Genomic DNA, 22,311 nt, shown 5'->3' with positions numbered 1-22,311 from the left:
CACTCTCCCCTCCCGCCCCCCACCGCAAACAAAACAAAACAGAGCAGCCTGGGAAATGTTCTTAACAAAGCAAGAAGCCAGCTGAGGTCCACAGGACGAGTGGACAGGAGGTGGACAGCTGTTGCCTGCGGTGTCCCTTCCTGGCTGGTCATATCAAACTGGGATTGCTCAGCTCTCCAGGGCCGAGCTTCGCTTCACATTTGTTCACAGACAGGCTCCTTGTGTTCCCTTCTGCATCCCCTCCCCGGGCCCTGGATTAAGAACGAAGGTCCCCTGAGACATCCCCACCCTCCACCACACTGCCCACTCCACCCTCTCCCTTTGGAGTCCAGCAGCTGCAGCGGGGGTGGATGGCCTGCTGGATCTGCCAAGCCCCACCGACTGACCACTTCCCTTTCCTCCCAGGTCTAGGGGATTATGGGACACCACCTGGGGCTGACAGTGAGCCAGCAGGTCCTGCCAGCGGATGTAGGTCTGGGTGGCGAGGTCCTTGAGTTTGGTCCGGTGCATGGCCTGGGGGCTCTCCCGGATATGGGTGCTGATGTGGCGGTCCAACTGCATGCACAGCAGCTGCAGCTCGCCCTGAAGAGGAGGAGGAGCGGGACATGAGCCAGGCATATTCTGGAGGCCGGGGCAAGAAGGAGAACTAAGTCAGAAAGGGAGTGATTCTCTGAGTGACTGCTGCCAAGCTGGGTAGGAAAGGGAGGAGAGGGGACAGATCAGCATCCCTTAGGAAAGGCTTTTGGGACATGGTGGGAGAAAGAGGCCCTGGCAGCCCTTGCCACTTTCTTCTTGGCCTCTCATTCTGCAGTTCCTGAAAGAAGACTGGTTCCTCGCTGGTCGTTGTGGTCCCACAGTGCTTGATACAGTAGCTACTACCGAGCACCCAACTCTTCCCTGCTCCAGCCTCTTGGGAGACTCACCCATTGATCTGGAGTGATATCCTGGCTGCTGACCACCACCCCAGCCAGTGTCAGGAGGCTGTGGCACAGATAGCAGACCTAGAGAGAGAGCACAAGGATGCTTTCTTAACTCATCTGAGCCTGTGAAGGTTCCTTGCGCGCAGCACACACAGCAGCTTCCAGGAAAGCATCTTTAAGGAAGGCCTGCATGAACAGAACTTGGCCTCATTATCTCAGAACTGTAACTAGCCCAGGAGGCTGGACCAACTTTCCTATAACATACCTGCCACCCAGAAAGCCATACCACCCCAGCCTCATCCGGGGACTCTAGAACTGAAAGTCCCCAGGGTCTGTGTCCTCAGACCTCTGCACAGCCTGCTTGTTGAGCCACCTACACCTGTGCTAGGTAAGGGATGTGAAACTATCCCCTGCACAACCTCTGAGCTCCCACCTTGGAAACGGAGCCCCAAGGAGGATAAGCACCTGCACAAACCCAGGCACAGCACTGTTTGACTCTCAGTCCTGATGTCAGACAGGAAGCTGGCCAAAGAAAAAGCAAGCGGTGAATATCTTCATACCGTCCAACAAGTCCACCCTCACTCTTGCCACTGGATATGCAAGAGATAAAAAAACAACAACAACAAAGGCCAGGTATGATAGAGCATACCTGTAATCCCCAACTTGGAAGCTAAGTAAGACAAGTTCAAGGCCAGCCAAGGCTACATAGGAAGACCCTGTCTCAAAAGTAAGCAAAAATATACAACAACAATGAACACAAAAAAAGAGACAAAAAGAAGAAAATGAGAAGGAGTAAGGCAAAAATGGCCCTATGGGGGCAGAGACAGTAGATTATAACACCAGACAGATCCTGTGTCTTTTACATCAGCCCTAGGTGGGGCAAAGGGTGGAGGCGGGGTTGGTCAGCCAGGTAACTAGCTGAGTTTGAATGGGGTAAGGGAGGGCATGGTTTGGGGACAGGGCTGGCTGCAGACACTGAGGCTCATTGGGCTGCTGTTGACTTGGGGTGCTCAGAGCCTCCTGAGGGACGCTAGTGAGAGAAGGTAGCAGTATCTGCTGTGGGTTGAACACACCGTGTGTACCGTCTTTCTGGGACAAAAGATTGCAAGATGTGTCTTTCATGTTCTCTTTGCTGTCTGTCCTCTATGCCATGTGGTGGGAATGTGTATGTGTGTGTGCGTGCGTGCCTCTGTGCTAGAGACCAAACTCAGGAGTAAGCGAAGCACATACTCTTCCCTGAGCTGCATCCTCAGCCCACATCCTCTTTTCTTCCCCTACTTATGAATATGGGGGGGGTGGCGCTGGAGAGATGGCAGCTGCCAATACCGCAGTTGGAAGGCTCACAACCACCCGTAATGCCAGCTCCAGGGGATTCTAATGCCTCTGGCCTCCTTGAGTACACATACTGTATGCATGTGCACATACCCCCATACACACATACACATACAATAAAAATAATACAAATCTGAGGATGTGGTGGGATATGCATTTAATAATAGCATTCATAAAGGCAGAGGCAGGTGGATTTCGGTGAGTTTGAGGCCAGCCTGGCCTAGATAGTGAGTTTTAGGCTATTCAGGGCTACACGATGTGACCCTATCTCAATAAATAGATACATGTAAATAGATACATGTGTGTAAAAACAGAGAAAAAGAGACCACGAGGTTGAGAGGAAGCAAGGTGGTGGATAATAAAGGGAAGGAAGGGGTGAGAGGAAAAAAAGGGAAGGGAAGTGACATTATTATAGTTTAATTTAGGAAATAAATGCTATTTTAAATAAATAAGAATCTCTTTTGAAAAAGAAAAAGACTATTTCTGGGGACTGGGGCTGTAGTTCATTGAACACAGTGCTTGCCTAGCATACAGTAGGCCTCAGGTTCAATTCCTAGAACCATAAAACCGGGCCTGGTGTCACATGCCTGTAATCCCAGCATTCCTTAAAGGCAGGAGGTTCAAAGTCATCCTTAGCTACACAGTAAATTCAAGGATAACCTATACAAAACAAACAAACAAACAAATAAATCTGTCTAATATGTATTATTGACAGAGTCAGAATATACCTAAATTTGTTGAAGATTTTTTAAACAGGACACCGCCCTACTTTAATTGAGTCTAACCGGGTTTGGGGCAAGAGAGGAACATGACCTTGGAAAAAAGCTGAGGCCCCTTTCTGACAGGGCAAAGCTCTTGGCATGGAGCAAACTGATAGTGAGAGGTGGCAGAGGATGCCAAAGAAAACATCCAAGGGCAGTGGAGCGGGGGAGGGGCCGCCTGGGGAAGCCTGGGGATCGCCCTTCCGAGGTGTAAAGGGGTGGTGGCTCCGCTGGAGCAGAGGGCTAAGGGACCTCGTGACTCCTCACCTCTAAACCCTTTCTCTTGCAAATGCCTTTCGCTAGTACACACCACCCCTCCTGAAGATCAGCCTGCCCCAAGCTCCATAGTGGAGGTCTTTGCTTCACCTGGACTGAGGGATTTACCGTCCTAGAGGATCGCCCTGGGGGAAGACTGCCGGACAGGCTGCCGGTGCCTTTACCCTGTGCAGCGGATCACTAAGGAAAAAAATGCAGCATGCACAGCTCCAGTTTCACAATACAGCTCTCACTGATTCCCATAACTCAAGCTTCAAGGAAAACCCCAGATAAATATTCTGAGCTTCTTTTTTTGGTCTGGGTGTGGGGAGGAGGGATAGGGTGTTCACCACATTTTTCAACCATTTCTCCGAAGGACAAATCCAAATGCACACGGTTTGGGGGTCGGTGTGTTTCCCCCCACTTGCTGGAGAGGGCCCTTTAAGTTATCTGACTCAGCTTGAGGTCATCGTAGGGCTGCACCCTGCTCAGGGCAGGCAGTGCGGAGTCCCTGCCAGTGTTTTTTTGTGGTGTGGGGGGGAGGTTTTTGGCTTGGGATGCTTCTCAGCTGTAGAATCCTCATCTAGCAAAGGTAAGGTTTTAAGTTTGATCCTTAGTCCCTCAAAACAAACAAACAAAAAACAAGGGCACGGTAGTGCATGCCTTTAGTCCCAGCACAAAACCAAACTGAAGCAAAAGGTCTCAAAAAACCAACCCCAAACAACAAACAACATCAAGTTTCAGTGTGGACATCAGTCATGCAGGTAAGGGTCTCCTCAGTGGAGGCAAAGAGCGGTTGTTGGTTCCTCTGTGTCAGGGAACCAGGGGTTCTGGGCCTGGAGCAGGCAGAACCTGAGACCCTTCCTCTACAATTCCACGGCTTGGAGGTGGGCTAGGGCTGCAGAGCAGGCCTGCTGTGCAGGCAAGCGGTCATCTCAGTAGGAGCAGGATGCATGTAAAGTGAAGAACCACATTTCCCTCTCTGTGACAGTGACCACTTTCTGAATTTAGCAAGCCTGCTCCTGTCTTGGCTGGCACCACAGAGATTAAGCAGGAAGTGGTGGCCAGAGGACGTGGGCTATGCAGCCCCCTCCCCCACCAGATTACCCCTCTGCCCTTTTCCTCTACCTTTAAAACCACAAGGTGGCCTTTCCCCCAGTCCAAGGGAGGCCCCTTCCAGGACTCGGCTTGTGTGGGTGCGTGTGGTATGTGTGTGTGTGGTACGTGTGTGCGGTACGTGTGTGCATGTAGTATTTGTGTGTGTGTGTGGTGTGTGGCTGTGTGTGTGTGTCCATGTATGTGTGTGTGTAGCTGCAGCTGGGGCCAGTATGGCTTTGGAGTCAGTCTTCCACGATGGTGGGGCTGCAATGTCCAGGCCTCATATCTTGTTTAGAGCGGCAGGACCCCAGCCAGTTGAGGAGCCCAGCCCCTCGTGCACAAACACGAATCCAGGCTGGGAAACCACAGTGGGAAAGAGATCCAGGAAACCTCAGCCAAGGACTCAGAAGAGAGCGGCAGAGGGTGAAGAACAGGACGTGCCTGGACCCAATACTGACAAGCCAAGGCAGTACTGTCCCCCAGTCCCACTGCCAGCAAGGCCTTTGCTTCCACTTCCTGGGTCTCTCCCCAGAGTCTGGTGACGGGCCTCTTCCCAGAAACTCATTGTGGCATATCTCATTCCTGCCCTCCCCCAAATCAGGACCTAGGGATGAAAGGGTCAGGAGGCTCGTCACCCAACAGACAACAGGCAGGTGGCACCTCTGTTTCTGCTCCAGTTAGTTCTGATCTCAGGTCTCCTGGGTCAAGTGGAACTCATTTGCAAGTTTTTGTCAAAGGAGACAAAAGGGAACATGGGTGGACATTTCCCGGGAACTTCATCCTTCAGGAAATCCCCTGTTAGTTAATGCCAAGGGGGTAAGCTGGGTTACTTACGCCAAAGGGTGGAAGAGAGAAGGGAGTTCCCAGGAAGCCGCTTTCTCTAACCCAGCAGCAGTTTCTCCCTACCTCAGGTCATGACCAAGGATGTAGCCTTACACTGGAGTCTTTAGATGGAACCCTTTCCTCAGAGCCTGCCAGGCAGAAGGGGACAGTAGACTTTCAAGGGCAGGAGGACTCTGTGGAAGCAGGTCCAGCCAGGCTCTGGGCAGCTGCTAGGGACTGGGGAGAACTGAGGCTGGCCCAGGGACACCGAGGAAGGAGGACGACGAGGATGCACGGGCAGTGGCCCTCTAAGTCACATTGCTGAGGCCCAGGGCTCATCCTGCAGGGTCTGCATACCTGCTCAGCAGCACCAGGATGCCAGGACTACCTCTTCTGTTTCTGCCCTTGACATCACGGGCCCTGGCTGGTGGCTCCCCTGGGGATCGTGCATTCAGCTCAGTCTCTAAGGTCTGGAGGCCCAGCCTAGCTTGACAACGGACCCCAGGAGACTCCTTCGCCAGTGCGCTCCTGTCACATGTGGAGCACACGTGCCGATGACGAGCTCTAGAACCAATCTAGTTACAGACCCAGGCTGCACAGATCACTAGACTGCCTGCGTGCGAGGTGGGCCGCGAGCCACTCGCCTTTTTAAAACTAAATTTAAATCTAGTATCACAGCATCCCGATCCAATAAGACACACGGAGAAGGCCTGGTGACCCTGCGTCTTGGCATATGTGGGAGCTCAAGTCTGGCCAGATCCCCAGCATGTCCAGTTGGAGAAGGAATGGCAAGAAGTGGATGTCTGGGACCTCCCCCTTCATCAGGAAAGGCTCTAGACTTGTATCACCTCTATAAACAGGGCTGACACTGTAGAAAGAGCAGAGGTCCCTGGATGCTCTAGAGGCAGGACATAGAGGCCAGGCTATTCCTGGGGTGGACGGGGACACTGGCCTGTGCCCAAGGGCGTGGGGCAAGTGCTCCTTCAGGGGTTGGGCAAACAACAACAATATTATTAACCCTGGGTAATCTGGAGGTAGGGCCACTAACAGGCCCCAGGCCAAGACCTTCAGCTCAGGGATGGAAGCAGGGCTCTATCTTGTGTGTCCACCAAAGCACAGTACATGCATGTTTCTAACTACACTTCATCTGAACATAGGAGCGTGGCACCTGCCATCGTGCGATGCCATTTCTTCCCTGTTTCTCAGGGGAATCTGCATAAGCTACTCCACGCTGCTCCAGTTCCAAGGTTGTACTTTCTGACCTTGGCCTTGGCAGGCAACAGAGCAGAGGGCTGCAACCAAGGTTCCATGCCAAAAGAAAAGCTGACCTCCAAAGTGACTGCCCAGGATAGGGGACTGGTCACTGTTGTAGCAAGTAGGAAATGATGAGGACACATGACTACTGCTAGGAAATGAGACGTGTGACATAAAACCTCTTCTTAGACCAGAGTCCCTGAAGATACGGGGGCAAGAGGTCAGGCAACAGACGTCACAGACACAGCCTGCCAGATTCACCACAGGGTTGGCTAGGCAGGCCACCCTATTCTATAACTGAAAGTGATGCGGTCATGTTGGGGGATGGATCCCTAAAAATTGGACAGGGATAGGGCCACTTTCGGGTGACAGGGGACAGGCTGGCAGCATCTAGACAGGAACAGGACTTCTGGATCAGCTGCTGGGAACAACCAGTAAAGGAAAAGTTGCTCTCGGGACCCCAGCTGATCAGGAGGCAGGAGGACTCTTCCCAGGGTGCTGGAGAGTCTGAGGGGTCCAGAATGTACCCTCACACCCACCACCACCACGCCCCCAGAGCATGAGCTGGAGCCTGCTCTAAGCTCCCAGAAATGAGTTCTGAGACCCCAGGCCTATCACAGTGGGATCCTCCTGTAAGCTCTACCTAAACTCTGAGCAGGGACCCCAAGGGGCTCCTTCCTGTTCTGCTCTGAGGACTGGGTGGGAGCTGGGAAGCCTTAGCACAGGAGGTAGGGGTAGGGCATACATAAGAAGGAGGGCTGAGGGCATGTGCTAAAGTGAAGCCATCTCAGACTGTCTCCAGAGGGAGGAACCACAGGGTTGTGGGCAAATCCTTGAGAGGGTGATCCCACCCTGCTCATCCTCCCACATTGGCTTCCTTCAGGGGTGGGGGTGGGGGCAAGCAAGACGACAAGCAGAGGCAGTAGCTCTTCCTGCTTCTTCAGCTGGAACCAGAGACCCTGATCCCATGGGAGTCTGGACGGAAAACCTAGTTCTGCCAGGGGCCCAGAGTCTCTGGCTATAGGAAGCTGTGTGTGTGTGTGTGTGTGTGTGTGTGTGTGTGTGTGTGTGAGAGAGAGAGAGAGAGAGACAGAGACAGAGAGAGACAGAGACAGAGAGAGACAGAGACAGAGAGAGACAGAGAGACAGAGAGAGAGAGAGAGCGCGTGCGAGCGCGCGCCCAGGCTTATACACATGCATGCACATTAGCATGTGGGCCTGAGGGCATGGGGAGCCTGTGCAGTTCTGCAAGGAGTAGCTAGGACTGGCCATCTGCAAAGAGAGCTGCTTTCTCTCAAAGGCCGTGACAGAAGAACAGGGTGTGCTGTGCGGCCCCAAGTTTCTAGGTACCTAGGATGCACCCCTTCCTTTGTAAGAGTGGCCCAGCTTCCTGTCCCCTACATTTAGGCCAAAATGTTCTATGGTGATGTCTGCAGAGTTGACTCCAGCAGAATACATGTGACCTGGGCCAGCCAATCACCGTCCATGCCAAGCCAGTGAGTCTTGACTCTGGGACAGAAGCTCTTTCTTTACCCTGGCCAGGGTGGCCAAAGAAAGGAGGTCAACCTAGGGTTTCACACACACACACACACACACACACACACACACACACACACGAGAAAGCCTGTCTGGGAATGCAGGGTAGAGTAGAGTCAAGCACTGGGGAAAGCCACCCTGGGGTTTTGTGACACAGTGCCTGCAGTTGTGGGCTCAGCGAAGCCTGGGGAGTCATCCCAGGACAACCAGGAACTACATCCCCATCAAGAGAGGCCAGGGAAGACAAAAGAGAAGAGACAGAACAGGGGAAAAGTGAGGAGCAGAAGCAGCTGAGAAAGCTGTGAACCCTGTCGGAGTGAGCAGCCCCCACTCCTCCCTAGCCAGTCAAGGCAGAGCTGAGAGATGGAGCACTTGGAGAGTGCTCCTACACCCAACCCTGGCCTGACTCGGGCCTGAAGAGAAACGGCAGGAGGACCCCTCACAGGGCTTATTTCTGCTCAGTCGGGCATTTCACTGGAGGCCCGCTGCTGAGGGTGACTGGGGACCCAGCCCCACGCGCATCTCTGTTTACATTCATGGAGGCAGGGCACATGCCAGGGGTTAAGTGGACTGTTATGGACCTCCCGAGTTCAGCAGACAGGAAGTGGAAGACAGGAAGATGCAAGGCCAAGGCCATCAGCATGCAGAGTGCTGTGGTTTGGTCTTCAGGGCTGTACGTGATGGGGGCAGAGACTGTGGATGGAAAATCAGAGTACGATAGATACAACAGGTCTGAATGGGAGGAAGACACTCTATAGAGTGTCCAGAGGGAGGAAGAAACCCAGATAAGAGTGCCAGGACAGAAGCTGATGAGTCACCTGCCCATGGACAGGGACCCTGAGAGGTCCTCCAGAGCACTGGGCTGATTGGGGTGAAGGAGAGAGCAGGCCAACCCTCCAGCTGGTTGGGCTTGAACAAAAGCTCCCTGGGACCCCACCCTGCCTCCTGGGCTTAACCCTGTTGCTGCAAGTCTTGCTCGCGTTCTTGCAAAGAACTCAGATTTCTGGGAACCAAGCAAAGCTGGCCTGGGCCTGAGTCTACAGGTTCCCAGACTTGCGTGTGCTTCAACTCATCTGCAGGGTCAGCTTCTCAGAGGCCACCAGGTTTATGACAAAATGCAGCTAATGCTTATTTTGGAGGAAGGAAGATGGAACAGAACCACAAGCTGGACAGGAAGAACTCAGGAGTCTGCATGTCTGTTTTCCATTCCTCAAATCCAGTTTCCTCCTGGCTCTCCTAACCTTGTCCTGACCCAAGTTTACAGCACTGTGGGGTGTGTGTGGGGTGTGTGTGTGGAGGGTGTGTGTGTGGGGGGGGTGCTGTACTTTCAGGAGAGAAAGGGCAAGGGGAGAGGCTCCAGGATCTGCTTGTCTTTGAAAATGACACAGGGGTTCAAGTCAAGCCCAGGGAACATACATCCCCTTGTTGGAGTTGGAAGTACCAGCAAGAGAGGCCAGAATCGAGCACAGAGATGCCAGAGGGCAGCTAACCCTTCCTGTCCCTGCAGCAACCGCCCATTAAGGCAGTTCTTGGCAAGGTCAGCCAGCCCAGGGACAGACAGCTGCAGTCTATAGTCGCAGCAGCAAAAGCAGCAAAACTTGTTCACCAGGTCTCCCAACACACCTGGCACACCACAGGGTTTACAGGAGATGCACACAGGGCACTTGCACACAAACACACGGCAGGCCACGCCCTCTGCCCAAGCTGGGCAGACACACACCTCCACAGAGTTGCAGCTGGCTGGAGCCCATCCCCGGCATCACCCACAGTCAAAAGCACACCCTACCTCCATAAAATCGCTTCTTCACAAACACTGATCCCCCGTAAACAAGCTTTTCCCAAGTCTCTGCAGCCTGGGACCTCCACAGAAAGTCACAAGGGATGGATGCACCTGCAGGAGGTGACCGACCGATGTACAGTCCCCAGTGAGCCTCAAGCTGTCATCTTTGGAAGGCATCCACTATCAGGCTGGGAGGAGGCATACGGGAAAAGGGAAAAAGGAAGTAGGCTCCCAGTGCCAAGTTGGTCTTTTTATCCTCAGTTTTCATTCCACAGTGGGAGACATTTAACTTCCTCAAATTTAACCAACTAGAGAGACACTCCCATCCTACCATCAGATTCTGGTTCCCTATACCTTCCAAATCTCTAAGCGGGGAAAACCTCGCTAATACAGCATCTGGGCTGGGCTGCAGCTCAGTAGGAAGCACATTCTTAACACGTGACAGGGTATCATGATAGTAAGCAGTATCAGAAAAAAGTGCAAGTATATATATTTACACATGTGTACACACACATACATATATACATACACACATTATATTTATACATTTATGCATAGTAAATGCATTTGCACACAGCAATAGACATGGGAGAAAAAGCAAAAATGATTTGATAACTGTGGTTAAACAGAAACAAGAAACATAACGGCAGGTTTAACAAGACCAAAACATCAGCCACTTCCATAAAACTGAATGGGTCACAACTCAACTCCAGGAGTAGATATAATACAACTAGGTCAAATCTGGCCACATTCAGAAAACACCATAGCTGAAACCAAATGCCCCCGGAAACCCCAGTGCTGGGTTGGAGGGCTGAGCTGGTAGACTGGAGGAGAAAATTGAGTCAAGTTATGCAATGTTTTTCTGCCTGCAGCCAGAAGGCCAGTCTCACGGGGGGGGGGGGGGGGGACGACAACACAGGACACACGTCTCTGGCAGAATCACATCCTTGGGCCAAAAGGAAGCATTGGGAGGCCAGCCTTAGTGTTATTATACTCACCTCTGTGTAAACATTGTCATCTCCCACCTGGGAGACAGACAGGGTGCCTGCCTCTTGCTAGAAGGTACCAAGCCCCAAGCATCTTCTCACCTAGATGTTTATTCCACTCTGGGAAAGGCTAGTTCAAACCGGGCACAGATAGTCATCAAGGAGATTGGCACTATATATGAATATTTTGAGATGAGACACTATGCTAGAGTTGAACTCCTGGGCTGGGAGAATGAATCTCCCTGCCTCAATTTTTTTGGGGGGGGGGGTTGAGACAGGGTTTCTTTGTGAAACCCTGCTGGCCTTGAACTCACTGAGATCCACCTGCCTTTGCCTCCGGAGTGCTGGAACTAAAGATGTGCACCACCACTGAATTTCTAGCCTAGACTACAGCCCTAGGTACTGAGCCAGGCACTTTAAAGTGTTAAATCTTATACACCAATCTTATAATGTTCCTTAACCATGCTACCACTGAGTTAGACTCCAGCCCTCTACAAAACGCCTTTTTTCCAAGCATATTTTTGTATGTGCTAATAGCATGGTAAGTGACTTTGACCCTGGTAGGACAAACGGCCTTCTTGGGAACCTGCCCCTGCCTCCAGCCTGGCTCTCTCCTCCTCCCCCCACAGAGTGGAAGCCTGAGCAGTTGCTTCTTTTGTTAAAGTACTTGGTGGTTAGCTTTCCCAGGCAGGAGCCTCACTAACTTATAATTACCAACAATGCCCTGTGATTGGTTCTCTCATTACCCAAGGTAATACTTCTGAAGTCCGGGGTTCCATAAATGCTTGTGGTCTTAATGATACAAGGATATTAAGAGATGAGGGGGCTATCACTGGTCAAAGGCAGTGCAGGGGGGAGGGCAGTTTCAAAAATGGGGGCAGGGGAGCAGATGGCCACAACAGAGGAAAGAGGAAGAGACATGAAATACAATTCATTTGTTCGGGTTTTCACTTAGTGGCAAAAAACATGCCATGCTGAGACACAACTGTGCCCACAATCCAGCTAGACAGCCAGCCATGCAAGGGGACAACAGTGGGGCCATGCTGTGCCCCTGTGTCTCCCCTGGGGGAGGGAGGAGGTGGGAAGACCAGGAGAAGAGTCTGCAGAAGTGTTGATTTGCAGGGCTGGAGGAGCGCTGTGACCCCTGCAGTTTAGGGCAGGAAATCTCCCAGACAGGAGTGTGTTTAGTGTGGGACAGGCAGAAGCTCAGCACTGCAGCCTCAAAGGCTGGGAAGAAGCTTTCTCCTTGATGCTTGATCACCTCCAGCTGACCTGAACTCTGGCCTCAGTTTCCCCATTGCACTTGAGAAGCAAAAAGGCAAAGACTTTGAGCTCTGTGGATGAAAGGCTGCCCCATCCCAGACCACCACTCCCTGTAAAATTGGGCGGATGACGCCTCTGCTCATTTTGGCTGGTGAGTAGCCCCATCTCATCTTTGAAGATGAAACACGCTCAGACCTAATGAGGAGTCAGTTGGCTGAGGTGGAGTGGGACCTAGTCACCTGCCCGGCCTGGCCCCTCCCAGCCACCACAACACCCAGCCCAGGGCACAGAGCTGGAACCATTTCACGGTTCTATTATGGCACTCCACTAGTCCCCCTCTGTCCTGTCCCCTGGTCCTGACTGCCTCTGCCCTTAGCCACTTCACCAGCAGAGGTCAAGGTGAAGGGGAGCCCCGAGGCTCTGCAGTGCTCTTGGCTGCAGCACAGGGGCTCTAGAGGTCACAGCAGCCCCACCTGCCCCTACTGTTGGTCCCCAGCCAGTGTGCCCTTTGCTTTGGGGCAGTAAGCACCCCTGGATGCGCGCTGCTCTGCTCTCCTCAAGCTTTAAGGCAAAACGGACGATTGATTTCTAACAGGCAGACAACGAGGGAGGAGTAGCTGTGCTTGGAGCCTTCAAAATAAAGGATTCCTCAGCCTGTTTATCCTCCCATCCCGACTGCTACACAGACACCTTCTGCCCCTACTACCAGCAGGTCAGCAATGTGGTGAGCCCAGTGGGAGCCTGGGGCTCGGTAGAAGCCACACCCCTGCTGGGTGAGGCTGCAGCCTGGCCTGAAGGTTCCTGGAGGCCATATAGTCTCTGTGCAGACAGCCAGACAGCAGCCGCTTCTTTCTCATACCCTCCCCCCTTTTGTCACCCCAAGGTCTCTAGTATCCAGCTATGACAACCTACCTACCCAGGGTCTCCTAACCTGTCTGTGTCATCCACTCCTGTTTCCTGGGAAATACCTGGCACAGGACAAGGGATGTGTGTATGGCCCCCACCTTCCTAGGAGACTGTAGCCTTGTAAAAACACTAAGACAAATCCCAACGCAGGCGAAGGCCACCTTCTCTGCACGTTCTGAAGGGGAGTGTGTACCTGTGCACGTGGGGGATTATCCTATCTTCTTAATGGTTCATTTGTGTTCATTAAGTAATTAATTCACTTATCTGATTCTCAGAGTGATGCCCAAAGGTTGGACTTCTGGATTGTTAATATCCAACCTCAGGAACCAGAGTTTTGAATCCCTGCCTTCCTGAATTAGAAGATCCCTATCTCCATCTTTATTCTGAGTCTCCAGGGATAGAAGAGCCCAGGAAGATGCACTTGGAAGCCCCCACAGCCACCTTGGTCCCTGCTCTGACACTAACCCCGGGGATGCACCGGCCTCTGCTAATTCCTAACCCACAACCTCCCAACCCAGGACACTTCACTGCCTTTCGGGAGAGCTGGTCAAGGCTTAGAAGAACTACTTTGGAAGAACTGGAGAAAGGTCAAGGGCTAAGCCTTGGTCAAAATTAGTGAGAATAAACAGGGAAACTAGGCATAGCTCTGGGCCCACAGCGTCACCTGCACCTACAGGCACAGGTGGGCAAGGGGACTAACTAAAGGCTTGGGAGAGATACTGAGCATCTCCTCCCCACATAGAAGGTAGCTCGCTGGCCTCTGTCCTGGAGTGGCTTCTGGTTCTGGAAGGACTAGTGACCACAGGCCCCACAGGCTGTGCAATGGGGACAGCCCCGCCTTCCCCGTTAAATGAAGTAGCAGGGTCCTTCTTGGTAAAGGCAGGCAGGGGGTTGAGGTGCTTACCTTGTAGTCGAGCTCAGCGCTGGCCCTTGGCTGTTTCCCCTGAGACGGTGGCAAGGTCTCTGCACCCAGATACTGCCTGAGGGATGATGGTCTCATGAGGCTGAGGAGATGGCCGAGTACCGCTAGCTGGGGAGGAGAGAGGAGACTGTGACTGAGTGTGTGGACAGCTCTGGGAGATGCCCTCAACTGTGGCAGAGGGTCATAGTCAAGCTTCCAGGACCTGAATCTGACTCTCACTTATGAGCTGTGTGTGTGACCTCCCTAAAATGGTCCACACTCCTTCTTCCTAGGAGGAGGGATGTGTATATGAGCATGTGTGTATGCACATGGGCACATGTATACATACATACACACATACATACATATGTATATATATACATATGTGTATGTGTATACATACACAAGCATGCACACATACACACACGTACACACACACACAGGGTGTACCTAGCACAGGGTGAGCCCTCCCTTAACTTGATGAAGTAGGAAGCTCTCCTAAGACTTTAAGGTTTACCCTAATTCCCTGTAAAATCAAGAGTAAGAAAGAGATTCCCTCTGACATTGAGCAGGACCTCGGTGACCTGAGCAAAACCTCAGCCACTGAGCTGGTCCTCAGCCACCAAGCTGGTCCCTTGCCACCTGCGCAGGTCCCTGGCCACCTGAGCAGCCCCTCGGCCAATAGCATACTCTCTCCTGTATCCCTTTTTTGTCACTTAGCTTGTTGCTGCAACATATTCGATTCACAGGAAAAGGACTGAACCTCTTCAATCCATAGCTTTGCCTGTCCATTCTGTGAGCCACAACTACAACCGCTCTGCTTGCCTGTCCTAACTCCTCTGCATCTGTACCACACTCTTCCCTCCCAGGAATGCCAAATACTGAGTCTTCTAAGCCATAAAGAAGATACACACACACACACACACACACACACACACACACACACACACACATATATGAGGGTCTCCCACAATATAACACTATCAAGAATACCAACAGCTCTGTTTGTCTGAAACAAGGTCGCCCCTTGTGTCCCAAGTTGGCCTAAACCTTGTGACCCTCTCAGCTCTGCCTAAGTACTGGGATTACAAGCATGGACCACCGGGCCTGGCAATTCTTTTAATTTTTTTTATTACATGTTATCTGTGTGCGCACACGCATGCGTGCAAACAAGCCACAGCAAACACTCTGATGGTAGAGGATAGTTTGCAGGGGTCGGTTCTCTCTGGGGACTGAATTCGGGCCATCGAGCTTGGTGGCAAGCGCCTCTAGAGCATGGGCCATTTCCCTAGCACATTCTGTTTTCTTCCTAGATGGGGTCCTTCCTTTGCAGACTAGGCTGGCCTCAAACTCGCAGCCAATCCCTAACTTTGCCTCCTGAGTACTGGGATGTGTGTCTTGCCCAGTCCTCTTTTTTCTTTTCCTAAATGTTGGGAGCAGTGAACCCCCAGATCCTGAAATTCTTGTAAACAACTTGTTTTCCTCTCTGAGCACCCTCAGGAGTTCCTGATGGCAGGGGTGGGTTTGGCTGGGGCGTGGCTATCAGTTAAGGATCTCTATATATGTGGCCCCTGGACACACTAAAGGGGGCATTCTTGGGATCAAGGATGACCTGTGTGTCTCTGTCTGTATTTGTGAGTCTTTGTGTGTTTCAGTCTCCAGCCCCTTGCCCAGTTCATGAACTGTATGGTAGCACGTGGAGCGCAGACGGCCGTGATGCGCTACACCTAAAAAGTCATACTATTTTCTTGTCCAACAAAATAGCCAATAATTCACTCTCACCCAGTATCTATATTCAGTTTTCTCCGTCAGAAACTTCCTTTCAATGGGTCCTTTAGATGGGGATTTCCCTGCAAGGTCTACAGAGGGATCTGGCTGATCTGTTAATCTACCAGGCACCCAACCCACCCCCTGTTTAGCTTTGAAGAATTGCCCAACCCCTCTGAACAAAACAGGCTTTGAAGCTAGCCCCTCCCCCTGGTCACCTCAAACATAGGGTCCCTGCAAGGACTGCCCAGATGATGTAGTATGGCTGGGTTGAGGCAGGTAGGCCCCAGTCCTCGTCCCTCCAAGCCATCCATGTGCAACCCTAGGGATGGGGGAGGATGTGGAAGAATGGGCAGCGACAGGGTATTTCAAGAGGACCGGCTCCTTAGATCTAGCAGGTGCAGTGTGGCCACAGACAAGAGGGTTGAGCCCCGAGCCCAGCTCCCAGCTTGAGCCCAGCCGGGTGGCACGCCACACCTGGCTTCCTCCTGTGACTCACCCCCCAGCACCTGCTCAGCACTTCAGCTGCCCTCAACCTCAGAAGCCCTGGAGAGCAGCTGGGCAGGGAGAGGAGGATGAAGAGCTGGTTGGTAGTCAGTTTGGCTTTGGCTCCTGGAAGGAGGCCAGGCCTTCTCTGCAGTGTGGAAAGACGGCAGCAAAAGCGGGGAGGAAGGATCTGGGCAAGGATAGGTTCCATCTGGGGCTGCATCGAGAGCAGTACTGCCTTGTGCCAGCCTTCGGGATAATTTTCAAAACAGCCCTGCCCTTTCGCACGCTGGAGGCTCGCTGCTCACAGCTGTGCAAGCACTGGGCTGCCCCGCATTGCCTCGAAGACCACGCCCCCAGAGTGACTAAAGGCCCGCCCCAGCAGAGCCAGGACTCTCCGTGCTCGAAGAGCAGGGGGCAGGGCCGGTAGGGAAAGCACAGACCAGGCTCACTTGCTCACTCTTATTTTTCTTCTCGCTCCAGGAAAGCAGGCTGGCGGTGCCTCAGTGCAATCTAGCATTCTGGTCTCAGATTTTCTTTTGTTTCCCGCATCGCCCCACCCCCACATACCACCCTCTCTCCTGGATGAAGGCTTCTTTGGTCCGCAAAAGTCCTGGAGAGGGAGGGTTAGGACCACACCAGCACCCTTGCCACCCCCACCCCCTACTTCCACTGCAGAGTGCCAACTCAGCAAACATTCAGCCCATTAGGGCAGACACCTCAGGGCAAGAAGTGATGATCACCCAGAAGGACAGGCCTCCACTGGCCTTGCCAGTCTCCTGGCAGGAGGAGATCCTGGCAAAGCAACTGTCTACACAGCATGTGTCTCCTGCTCTCAGATCCTGGCAGTGCCTCCAGTTTGCACAGGAGAGGTGGCTGTAAGGTGCAAGGAGGTCCCAAATGACCTGCTGCTGCTGCTCTCTGGAGCCTGGTCCTTCCTGAGGTGTCTGAACAGAGGCATTGCACATGTAACCCACAGCCTACAGTATTGGTGTTTACTACCCTTGCCAGTCCCCTACCCGGCACACCTTTTCCCTCTTGCAGGCACAGAACTTGCTTGCTTAGTGTCCTGACTTATTGTCAGCCCCCTCCCTGGCTGTGAGGTCAGCACTGTCTCTTGCAGTGCACAGGGCTAAGCACCATGCCTGACACATGGCTGATGCTTATTAAGCAGTCATTAGGCAAGCGAATGGCTAAATAGCATCAGTTAACCATTTCCTAGGAGATTCAAACTTTTGTATCCCCCTTAATTTTGGACACTCAAAACCCTTGCTTTCCAAATTTCAAGACATGATTTGAGGCTGAAGGTGGTGGTGCTTGCCTTTAATTCCAGCACTTGGGAGCCAGAGGCAGGTGGATCTCTGAGTTTATAGAGTGAGTTCCAGAACAGGCAGGACTACACAGAGAGGTCCTGTCTCAAAAAGCAAAACAAAACAACAACAACAAAGTTGCCAGACACAATGGCACATTCCTGTAAACTTTGGACTTGGGAAGCAGAGGCAGGAGCAAATCTCCAAACAATGGTTGATAAGATGGCTCAGAGGGTCAGGTGCTTGCTGTCAAGCCTTTGCTCCCTGGGTCCGACACCGTGGAAGGAGAGGACAGGAGAATGGACTCCTGCAGCTGTCCTCTGACCTCTATGTGGGCACTGCGGTGTGTGCACACACACAATAGTAAATACATATTTACAAAAAGGTTTGCCTTGTTTCTGTGTTGCAAGAGGCTGGTATAAGAAACAAACTCCGAGTTTCCTCCCAAACCTGTTCCACCTGTGTCTTGCCTGGCTGCTGAGAGGGTGTCTCCTTCCCTCCAAGTCTGGTTCCTGGAGGGCTCCCACCCGCTCTCTGGAGCCCTGCCGGCTGTCCTTGGGAAGTCACCTAGCAGCAGCCATGCTCCAAGGCTCCATCTCTGCTACTCTCAGGCCAACTGCCCTGCACCCTCCTCGCCCCTTGCTTCATCCTCCAGCACTTGGGTCTCAAGGGCTAGCTGGCTTTAACATGTTTAGTTGAGAGTCTGTCTCTCCTCTCGGCCTGGAAGCCCTCTGCTCCAGCCACACCAGTCTCTGTGCTTTCCCTCCAACCCAAATGTCCTCTCTAGAGCCCCTGGGCCTTTGTGCTTCCTACTTCCTCAGCCGGAAGTGACCCTCTCCCCCACCAAAGGTAGGTTTTCCTACAGTTCCGCGCCTTTACAAAACCGCACCCACCCAGTGCTGTTTTTCCTCTTCTGGGAAAAATTTTAAACTTTTTTCCCCATAGCACTTGCATTCTCTGCAAGTTTGCCCCAAATGTTACTTCTTTCTCCGTGCCTCTGTTGGCCTGCTCAGACTAGGACTAGCACAAGAGAGGGACTTCATTCAGTTCAGCTCTTTTCCTGTCCAGACCAGACTCTAGAGTACACTGGGGCCTGAGGCTAAACAGCGACTGTTTCTGAAGTATTCCCAGTATTCTATGAAACAACAGGAATGACTGGTCCAACCCCGGGACTCTCCGGGAAAACGCAAGTGCTGGGCTGTCGCATTCTACCGACCTATTGTCTCTCCAGCCTAGCTCTCCAACTCCTGCTCCTGAGGCTCAGGCTGTGCCTTGAGACCGGGACAGAGGTGGTGGTGGTGGGGTGGCAGGTTGGGTACTGAGAACCCCTCCCAGCCACTTCAGACCCCAGGACTCTGCTTCTCTAGAGTCAACCCCGGAAGTCCCTTCACAGTGGTATAGGCTGTGAAGAGCCCGGGAAGAGGCTGGAGGGGTTGAGGTGATGCAACATGCTGTAGTGGTCAATGGCACAATTCTAATCCTGGCTCCCCCCCCCACTTCCCTGCTGTGTAGCTTCCCTGACTCAGTTTCTCCATCTATAAAACATGGATAGAGTAGCAGCTCTTCCAGCCCTAGGTTTTGAGGGAGGGAAGCGCTGTGAACAGTTCTCAGAACACAGTGAGTGCTGCCTGCATGGAAGCCACAACTATTACAGGTGAAGGGGCGACCAGTGGACAACCACAACTGTGTGCATTCACTGCAAGGGAGGTATGGGCAGGGATGGCTGTGCGGAGGGGATGTGGGTGGCTGGGGGTCAAAGTAGTCCTTCGAAGGCAAGTCTAAGGAAGATGGCTCTGACAGGCCAGCCAGGGAAGGAGCACGCCTGTTGATCAGACATCAGGAAGAGACCAACAGCGGAGTCTAAACACAGCTGCTGGGGCTTCCTCCCTGCAGAGGCACCGCTGACTCTCTCCCTCCTCCCCGCGGTACACTCAGCATGCAGGGACTCATCCCCTGAGACCTGGCTCAGGTACCTTCTCAGAAGTCTATCCTCAGGCAGTGTTAGTCACCCAGGTCACAGCGAGCTGGCTCACCCCGCTTCAAGAGTCATCTGGAAGTGTCACACCTGGTGTCTGAGCCTGAGTCTGGGATCTGAGTTGCCTAGTCAGTGTATAAGGAACTGACAGGTCCAGAATTGGGTCCCCGGTGGTCACAAGCAGGTAGGTGTAGGGGCCTCGAGCAGAGAAGCAGAGTCTGGCTCCACTTGCCTGACCGGCCTTGTGACCCTGGATTCTTGGTTGTTGCAGAGACCTCCTGAGCTGGCTCCCTAACTGACCAAGCAGCACACACAGTTTGCCTCCCTCGTTGAGGCTCCTCTCCAGGCCCCAGCAGCCCTGCCGGGCTTCCCCTCACACTCCCTGCAGACAAACGACTAAGCTTTGAAATGCTCTCATCTTTGGGTTCCTGCTAACCCAGCTTCTGGGCAAGAGGTCCCAGGAACCTACCCTCCCTGGAGTCCTGATTTTCTTTCCTTCTTCTCTGTCAGTTCTCTATGGGGGCTTAGTGAGCTCATCTGGCCAAAGCCAATGCCTTCACAGCAGGCTTCCATGGCAGCCCCTGGGCAACCTGTCTGGTTGAATTTCAGCTGGCCCTGCCCCTGACTTCCTAACCTGTCTTCCCTTCTTCAGTGACCTCCCTGGTGGTGGCTTGCAGAGCACTCTGTCTTTGGGGACCCTGGCTGTCTCTTTATCCCATAAATTACATTGCCTTCCTGGTGTGGGCCAGGCCTGGGCTGAGGGGCAAGGGAGAGCAAGTAGACACCACTGGTTCCCAACTCAGGGGCCCCAGATTCCGCCTGGGAACAGGGGTGTGGGGAAGACAATGCAGCAGACACCAAACAAGTAAGGGAGGGTGATGGACAGGACCAGGAGGCCTCCTTGAGATGGCACCTCAGCCAGAGTAGGAATGGCAAGCTCCCGCCATGCTAGGGTGTACGTATTCCAGGCTTAGGCGAAGTGGGGAGCTGAAGCCAGAATCAGGAGCCAGCCCCCTCCTTCCAACCAAACCAACTGACACTTTTCTTAGCTCCCTCACAAAAGCTTGGATTTGACTCTAGCTGGCTTGGGGATGTGCTGGGCCTGGGCGTGCCTTTGCCTGTGTACCTGGCCTCTTAAGTGTTGTTGAACCAGGCATTGGGGGGGGGGGGGGGCGGTGATGACGACACGACCCTGAATCCAGGGAGATCCCTAGTGGAAGCAAGAGGCTTTCAAATTCTCGAACATCCTATTCTTGGAGCCTCAAGAAGGCAATGGCCTCTGAGCTGAGAGGCAGGGTCAGAGCTCCACAGAGAGAAGAGTCTGGGAAGAAGCCTGAACTCGCCCCTGATGCCCCAGGGATGCCTAGCCCTGGAGTGGTGAACTCTGGTAGGAGCTTAAAAACTTAATAGTGTTTCTTTCCATCTTTATTGTTCTTCTGTCATGGAACCAGGGTTTGAGAAGTGAAGAGTGGGAGGTTCCTAGGGGCTGGGAAGTGAGTTCTGTTCCTCTGTCACGCAGCGCAGGCTCTAGCTGCTGAGTCATCATTCTAGCCCTGCCACTGTTCTTCAAGGATGTGGTCCCTGGAAGGGAGACCATGCCCCAGTGGATGGTCCCACATCAATGTGTATACGGGCTATAAATGAAGTTAGGAGGGTAAGAATGGTCTAGGAAGCTTTAGGGCAAATAGGAGGGGATATGTTGCATGTATGTATGGAATTCTCAAAGAATAAAAATATATTAAAACCAACCAAACAAAAAAAAACATTTCAGACCAAAGCTGGGATGGTAGCACGTTTGTAATTCCAGCACTCTGAAGCTGAGGCAGGAGGATCTGGGAGACTAACAAAACATAATGTTACAAAAGAAGCAGAAATAATAAATTTTATGATATGTATATTTTACCCAAATCCATAAACTGTAATGCAGGCTCCGTGTTCACAGATCTGGTCAATTCCTAGAGCCTAGGACAAGGCAGTTAGGCAAACTATTGTTTTTCAGAGTGGCAGAGTTAAAGTGTTGTGATTAAAGGAGTGAACCGCCACACCAGCCTCACCTAGGCTGGTCTCTAAGTTTCAGGCTCAAGGAATCTTTCTGTCTCAGCCTCCCCTGTAGCTGGAAACACAGCCTCACCAGCTGTTTTCTTGCCACGCTGGTAACAGAGCCCCGGGCCTCACACAAGCTAGGCAAGGCTCTACCATACACTATCCCTCTAGCCCCAGGAAGCTGAGGGAAACATTCAAATCCAGGTTAGGTGTGGGGATGGTCTCTTTGATGACAGCTCAGGTGTAAGCAGGTTATGGGGAAGAGGGGTTGTGGCCCACCAGAGGCCTTCCTGGTCCTGCTGAGGCAGACTCACCTGGGTTTTCTCTCCCCAGAGAGGAAGTGCCTCTTGCTGACCCAGCATCCGGGCAATAACCGTGAGGCTCAGTTGGCTTCGAAGTAGCCTGGGAGAGAAGAGCAAAAATCTGAGTGGGGTAGGCTGGAGGTCAGGGGGCCTCTGAACATTCTGGAAAGACAAGATATCCAACAAGCAAGGATAATACATTTTTCTTCGGAGTTGTAACCCCCTCAGATCTGTACGTATCTGTAGATCTGAATGGGTGAAAGGTCTTCTCCAAAGCACACCAACATTCCTTCCTTTGCGTAATAAACGCTTACAGACTGCGACAACACCAGGTGTGTCTCGGTGACAGCGCATAGCGTGCAGGAGACCCTGGGGACTGGAACATAAACAAAGTAATAACTGAAGAAGAAAAATGCAATGACGGAAGGCATAAAACAACTAAGGAGGAAAATACGCAGATAGAGGGGAAAAGGCAACAGGAAGAAAAACACATTCCCTTCTCTGTTCGCTTTGTCCTGCCCAGTGCACTGCCTCTCAAATTTCAAAGGACTTCAAGCAGGGTGGATGATTGGCCCCTTGAGACCAGGCTTTATTGTCTTTTTTTTTTTTTCATC

At 52.4% G+C, this 22,311-nt stretch overlaps 1 protein-coding gene across 1 annotated transcript in view; it reads right to left on the bottom strand.

The window, feature by feature from the left end:
* The window catches only part of Fam178b (family with sequence similarity 178 member B), a 135,538-nt gene that overhangs the window by 1,541 nt on the left and 111,686 nt on the right, over positions 1-22,311 (bottom strand). Inside the window, exons 12-15 of the mRNA XM_075980437.1 lie at positions 21,710-21,797; positions 13,818-13,943; positions 924-1,001; positions 430-582 (exon numbers count right to left, since the gene is read on the bottom strand). Of these exons, the coding sequence (XP_075836552.1) occupies positions 430-582; positions 924-1,001; positions 13,818-13,943; positions 21,710-21,797 (445 nt within the window). The remainder of the gene's footprint in view (positions 1-429; positions 583-923; positions 1,002-13,817; positions 13,944-21,709; positions 21,798-22,311) is intronic.

The sequence above is a fragment of the Microtus pennsylvanicus genome, chromosome 7, assembly GCF_037038515.1.
Source record: "Microtus pennsylvanicus isolate mMicPen1 chromosome 7, mMicPen1.hap1, whole genome shotgun sequence".
Taxonomy (NCBI): domain Eukaryota; kingdom Metazoa; phylum Chordata; class Mammalia; order Rodentia; family Cricetidae; genus Microtus; species Microtus pennsylvanicus.
The sequence above is the reverse complement of the archived record's forward strand: the minus strand, read 5'-3'. Positions and strand labels throughout refer to the sequence as shown.